At 37.4% G+C, this 7,098-nt stretch overlaps 1 protein-coding gene across 1 annotated transcript; it reads left to right on the forward strand.

Moving 5' to 3' along the window:
• The first annotated feature begins 360 nt into the window (after window positions 1-360).
• LOC120077044 (ankyrin repeat domain-containing protein 2B-like) lies at window positions 361-4,249 on the forward strand. The gene is made up of 9 exons (XM_039030882.2): window positions 361-702; window positions 916-957; window positions 1,378-1,559; window positions 1,729-1,935; window positions 2,027-2,175; window positions 2,278-2,446; window positions 2,986-3,078; window positions 3,725-3,864; window positions 3,946-4,249. The coding sequence occupies exons 2-9, from the start codon at window positions 924-926 to the stop codon at window positions 4,043-4,045; spliced, it is 1,074 nt and encodes a 357-aa protein (XP_038886810.1). The 5' UTR covers window positions 361-702; window positions 916-923; the 3' UTR covers window positions 4,046-4,249.
• The last annotated feature ends 2,849 nt before the right edge of the window (window positions 4,250-7,098 follow it).

A 7,098-nucleotide genomic window follows, 5' to 3' on the forward strand; every position in this document is an offset into this window, starting at 1 on the left:
GAAATCGTAGAAGGAAGAAGAAATGTGGCAGTTTGAAGGCTTTTTAAAAACTAGGGGTAATTTTGATATTTCGCATAGGGAAAAGGTAGAAAAATTTTTAGGAAGAGGTCATTGGTAGAAAGGTTTTTGGATTTTGGGTCATTTTGTGAAATTTTCCATTTGAAATCTAGAAAAAACAGGTTTCAAAAACTTGTTTCTATTTTTAAAAATTGGCTAAGAACTCAAATGTTTACCTATGAAATTTGAAAAATCATGAGTAAGAATTTGTTAAAAAATAAGTACAATTTTTAAAAAATAAAAAATAAATTAATTATCAAATAAGACTCAAATGATTATAGGGCGAGATCTTTGATCAATCTCGAATCACTTTTAATTCCATTACTTTTATAACAAAATTTAGGAACCAAACATGCATAATCCTCCAATTAACCAAAGGAAAAACCAAATTGGCCCTATTTTACGAAATTCCAAGTTTGCCCTTCCCAACGGCGGTGCCGGGGTGGCCGCAGCTCACAAGATACAAAAAAAAAAAAAAAAAAAAAAAGAGAGAGAAGGAAAAAAAAAACAAGAAATTAGGGTTTATATCTCATAGAAACGAATTAACATAAAACAATTATTTAAGTTTCTTTAGAGAATCAGGTCGTACAGAAGCCTGATCTCTTGCTCTCGTTCTTCCCTTGAATCTTCCAGTGCCAGGATCAGGTCTGGTTCTACGAATCTCTGAATCTCGACTTCTTTTTTGTGGTTTATTTGTTTGTTCTTTTTATTGTCTTTGTGGGTAGGGGTTGACAATTCTTTTCTACGGTGGGATATTGATAATCGGATATGGATACTGTGTTTGATCGGTTTGTATTGCATTGTGAATTGTGGATTCAGAATTCGATTTGATGTTTTTTTCCCCTGATTTGCATGCAGTTATTGTCATGGCTTCGAGTAGTAGCAAGGAACTTCTGTCTGGTAAGCGGCTAAATTATGTATTTGTAGTAGTTTGCAATTAAAGCAATTGGATATGAAATTGGGTCGTGTCTACAGTATAATTCATGTATAGATATTGAAGTTTATGGGCTTGAGATTGTCTACCCTATTACTACTGCTTCAATTTGATTCATAATTCGTTGTTTTTACGTTTTTCAGTACTTTGTGGATATTGGGGTTAGTGTAAGGGAGAAGATTGGGGGTTATGAAATGGGATGATGTAAGAGCAAAATTCTAGACAAGGGTTTTTTTTTTTTCTTTTTTTGGCAGATGATATCCCCATTTCCATTTCCTTTTTCACTTCCTTGCTTTTTATGAATGATTTATAGTTTTTACGATGCATCACTCATGTGGCTTCGTCCTTTTTCTTTCTAACCCCTTATTTTCTAATGAATTAAACAGGTTCTTCAGACAACAAAAACGCTAAATCTGAAACATCCTCTCCGGAGAATCCTCCTTCACAGGCAGCACCCCAAAGAACCAATTCTCCTCCACGAGCAACACCTCAAAGAACTAATTCTATATTTGATGACCTGCCTCAGGACAATCCTTTTGATTTCTCATCCATGTCTGACATTCTTAATGTAGATGATTTTTCTTGAACTCTTCTTTGTCTATTTATTTTTTCTTTTAAAAGTTGTTATTTTGCTCCGTCTGTGATTTCTTGTTTGGGCTAAATCTTTAGCTTGAACTTCTATTATATTAGTAAACCTTGCTCGCTGAACCCTTAAGTCTAATTTATAATACACTCAGGATCCTAGCATCAAAGCATTAGCTGAACAGATAGCACAAGATCCTTCATTCAACCAGATGGCTGAGCAGCTTCAACAATTTCAGAGTCCACCAGCTCAAGAAGGAATCCAGTTTGATCCTCAACAATACTTTTCCACCATGCAACAAGTCATGCAGAATCCTCATTTTATGTCTATGGCAGAGCGTCTTGGTAGCACATTAATGCAGGTATTTAATCTCTTGCTTGTTGATTGATTGAATTTTCATACAGCCTCTACTTCTGTACTAGGAATAAAAATTCTGCTCAATTTATTCCCAGGATCCATCTATGTCTCGCATGTTTGAGAGTTTTGCTAATCCACCAGATGGTGATCAGCTTGAGGAAAGAATGGCACAGATTAAAGAGGATCCTTCGTTGAAGCCTATATTGGAAGAGATAGAGACTGGGGGTCTACCTTCCATGATGAAGTTGGGAACATTTACATATAAACTCTGAGCCATTGAGTTTTCTTTATCTTATTCAATTTACCAAATTGTTCTTGCCGAAATAAAAAAATTCCTTGTCCTTAGGTACTGGAATGATAAAGAAGTCTTACAGAAGTTAGGTAAAGCAATGGGCCTTCCAATTCCAGCTGAGGCAGCTACATCTACTGACAATGCTGGGGTTGATGATTCTGAAGAACCGGATAATGAGGATGAATCAGCTGTTCATCATACTGCTAGTACTGGTGATGTTGAGGTGTGAAGCAGTAATTTCTCTTGTTTCTTTCACTTGCTCCATGGCTGTGATAGCTCATGCTAGTAGCTGTGATATATATCTTATAATTTTTATGGAGGTGCATGAAAGGATGTTGATGTGATGGTGGTATACCGTATACTGGAATCTCTCTCTTTTTTTTGGTGAATAACATGGGGCATCTTTCCAGATTAGTAGGAGGCCAGGAGTTCCCATTTGTTTATTTTCATATTTATATCTTCAATTGTATTGGGTTGTAAGCTGGACCTGGTTGTGGTCGTCCTAGGTGTACTTATTCATCTCATGTTCATTTTTTTCCCCTATCAAATTGAGTTGTATGACTTGGCATCGGCTAATTGTGCTTGTGCTATGTAGCTTGCATGCTGAAGCATTATCCATCTTGAAAAAAATGCGTAGGTGAAATCATTGTTAATCTGCATCTTATGATTGGGAAAGCTCACATCCCCATCACATTCTTGTACTCTCATGTAAAGGGACTCGGTAGTTTGAGGAACCTAATCCTTATCCCCATGGTTAATTAGGGATTAAAAAAGGCGCTTGCATCCGGTGCTGACAAGGATGAAGTTGATTCAGAAGGGAGGACGGCATTGCATTTTGCTAGTGGATATGGTGAGGTATGAGTAATGTATCTTAGCTTTTACCTACTTTGTATACTTTATTCTCGTTAGAATCCCTTTTTTTTTGGCTCAATTGCTTAGTTATGTAAAAAAAATACGAGGCATTTCTTCCTTGCATTACTAAAGGGCTTAGGGTAATTTATTTCTGTTAGTAGAGATGAATGCAAAGGATTGTTTGCATCACAGCTTTGGAGTTTGGACTACTCTTCAGTCTTCTTATTCCTTATAGTTAGAGTGAGAACGCAAGCTGTGCTATAAAGGACGATACTTAGGGTGCTGGTTAACCACAGATTTAAGGTGTAATGAGCGTAAAATATCACATACTTGTATGTAAAAATTAAAGTTAAAGAAGCCGGTTGGAAGACCAGATTTCTATAATACACATATCTTGGTCATCAAATTTGTATAGTTTACAGAAAGGCATCCTTTTCGTATAATACACATCTTGTGGGCAGCTGCTATATCTGAGTTATTGTTGCACTTCAGTTCAAAACTTTAAGTGAGCATAGGGTCTAGCCTCATCTTCACCGAGAAAGTAGTTACTACGTCTAAAGAATGTCTAGTCGTGTGTAATTCCTTAACAAATAGGGGTAGTATTTGGTTGGCCTTGTAAAACTAACTATGCACTAAAATTTTCCCTCAGGTTGAATGTGCTCAAGTCCTCCTGGAAGCTGGAGCGAAAGTGGATGCTTTGGACAAAAATAAGAACACCGCCCTTCACTACGCAGCTGGTTATGGCCGGAAGGACTGTGTCGCCCTCCTCCTGGAAAACGGCGCTGCTGTGTAAGCTTGGCCAACTTCTCATTGTTCGGTAACATTCCATTTTCTATTATTCAAGGTACTTATCTGTTTGTCTTTGTGCAGTACTCTCACAAACATGGATGGAAAGACTCCCATCGATGTTGCCAAGCTAAACAACCAGAACGAGGTGCTGAAGTTGCTCGAAAAGGATGCCTTTCTGTAAACTATACAAATCTGATGACATTCATGCCTAAGTTACTGCATCTTCTTGTGCGCAGTGCCTTGTGACATGTAAGAACAAATTTATTTTTATTTAGTGCAAGTATATCGTTAGGACTGGTGTTGTCTTCTTTTGCTGTCCATTGGTTTGTTACAATAATTTTGTAGAACTTCTGATTACAGTCAGGTATAATACCCTATTTGTACATTTGGTTTCTCCTTTTACTACAAGGTTTGTTTGTGTTATAATTTAGGATATAAAAAGGGTTTTTTGCTGAGAATTTCACATCTATTGGAAAGTCATTTAGAAACATTAGAGATATGAACTAATGGTTATACTGGGATTATATAGCCCAGTTCTCCGCTAATAAGTTACTTTTTTAATTGTATATTTGCACTGTTATAGTATGTATAACTATTGGTGGAAATCTAATTTTCTAAGACGGTTGAAGCCTATGAATACTACAATTATTTATTTTGTTATTTACACTATAATATTATTTTCCTGCCAAGTTTTGAAAAACTTAGTTTTTGTAATTTGGTTATCTAGTGGCAAAAAGGAGACGGTTCAATAAATGATTGACCTTAAAGATCAAGTGTTCAGTTTATGGTGGCCATCTACTTAGAAATTAATTTTTTAAATTTTTTTTGACACTCAAATATTGTAGGGTCAGGTGAGTCATTAGGAATTTGAAGAAAAAATAATATCAAATGAAGCTTTCTTTACATCTAAAGATGATACAAGTGGCATCCATTTAGTCGATTGGATGAATTTTAAATAAATCATCATTCTAACAGCAAAAATAAAATTATTTATGTGGATGGTTTCACAATGTCTCCAAAGTAATCCAATTAGTTTTTTTACGAAAAAAAAAGAATAAAATAACCTTTTATAGAATTTGACAAAATGGAAGGTCAAAGTCAATCTAACGATCAGAAATGAGAATGATTCACTTTAGTAGTTATCATTATAATATTACTGTACTTTATGAATAAAATCTCTATTGCAAGAGATTCTATGCAAGAAGTCACTGTATTTTTATATTGACACGACACTGAGTATGTTAGCAAAAAATAATTATTAACGATCAAGTCTAAATCGAAGTTACTAATTTGTGACCGATTGACCTGAAAATTGTTATATACGATGAGATTAGTTTTTCAATAGAATTAAGTTTTTCAATAGAATTAGTCCGTATGGTTTATAGTAAGACATTAAGAAACATATTTTCAAGTGTTTATTTTAAAAAATAGGTTATTTTGAAAAAAATTGGAGTGTTTGACAACTACTCCAATTAGCTTTTGAAGTGTATCTTAAATATATATATATATATATTTTAATTAAAAAAATTAAAAATTAAAAGTGTTTAAATAAAAATGAGTTTTTTGAAAAGTACTTTTTTCTCAAATCAATCCAAATGAGTACTAAACTACACTTGCAGTCGTTGTTTTTGCTGCATTAGTTTTTTCTTGAATTTGAAGAATTTAATGTAGGGTTGATAAAAATTTCCAAGGATCCCACCCTGAACGGGCAGAGAATCTTCAGTTTGACCAGGGAAGGGGTCAAACTAGGGACCTCTTTAGGGTCCTCAATCCCGATCTCGCCTCGATTTGATTTTTAATATATATATATATATATATATATATATATATACATATTAAGTAGGAAAGGGGAGGTCCTGATGCCGGAATGGAGCCGTATGAGGCGAGAGTGTCATGTACGGTTCCTTTGAGAAGGGTGTGATACCACCACCTATCAGGCTCGACGAGCGGTCCACGGAGCTGCATCCCTACTCACCTGGTCCATGCACATCGCTCTCTCCAGGAGGTTAATTTTTTACATTTAGCTTAGTTTTTCATTTAGCTAAATCGAAGCCCAATAAAGTTTCTAAGCCCAAACCAAAAAGGGAAATGGGGAATTGGTCCCCATGGGGACCCGTTTTCCCGACGGGGATGGGGGTAAATCCCCTATCAAGGACAGGGATAGGGAACCCATCCTCGTCCCGACCCGACCTTATTGCCAACCCTAAATTAATAAGGACTTTCTTTAGGGAAGACAATGGGTGTAAAAGAAGTCAATTGGTTAGATAGGCATAGAAGCATAGATATGGATATTGGACATGGATACAACATAGCTTTTTTTCATCGTTCTTAATCCCTAGGTCTGTTTTCGTGTTTTCGCTAGCTAGAAAGTTCGCGCACAAAAATTGGGCACCGGGGTAGTCCCATCGGGCCCGATAACCATTTGGGGAACCAAATGAGCTCCGTTCGCAAAATCGTCTAGTGCACAGCTTTTTTTAATCGTTCTTAACCCCTGGGTCTGTTTTCATGTTTTCGTCCGCCGGAAAGTTTGCAGACAAAAATTGGGCCCCGGGGTAGCCACGCCAGGCCTATAGCCATTTGGGGGACCAATAAGCATTGTTCGCAAAACCGTCTGGCACACAACTTTTTTACATTGTTCTTAACCCCTGGGTCCGATTTCGTGTTTTCGCCTGTCGGAAAGTTCGTGCACAAAAATTGGGCCCCAGGGAAGCCCTGCCGGGCCCGATAGCCATTTGGGACACCAAATGAACTCTGTTTGCAAAACCGTCTATCGCACAACTTTTTTTCATCGTTCTTAACCCCTGGATCCGTTTCTGCATTTTCGACCGTCAGAAAGTTCACGCACAAAAATTGGGCCTCGGGGCAGCCCCTCGAGCCCGATAGCCACTTGGGGTACCAAATGAGCTCCGTACGTAAAACCATCATGCAGACAACTTTTTTTCATCGTTCTTAACCTTTGGGTCTGTTTTCGCATTTTCGCCCACCGAAAAATTCACGTATAAAAATTGGAACCCAGGGCAACCCCGCCGGACTCAATATCCATTTGGGCCACCAAATGAGCTCCGTTTGCAAAACCGTCTTTGCACAGCTTTTTCTCATCGTTCTTAACCCCTGGGATCGTTTTCGCGGTTTCGCCCGTCGGAAAGTTCGTGCACAAAAATTGGGCCCCAGGGCAGCCCCGCCGGGCCCGATAGCCATTTGGGGCACCAAATGAGTTCGTTCGCAAAACCGTCT

This window comes from Benincasa hispida, chromosome 5, assembly GCF_027475165.1.
Source record: "Benincasa hispida cultivar pf3 chromosome 5, pf3_genome.v1.1, whole genome shotgun sequence".
Classification (NCBI taxonomy): Eukaryota; Viridiplantae; Streptophyta; class Magnoliopsida; order Cucurbitales; family Cucurbitaceae; genus Benincasa; species Benincasa hispida.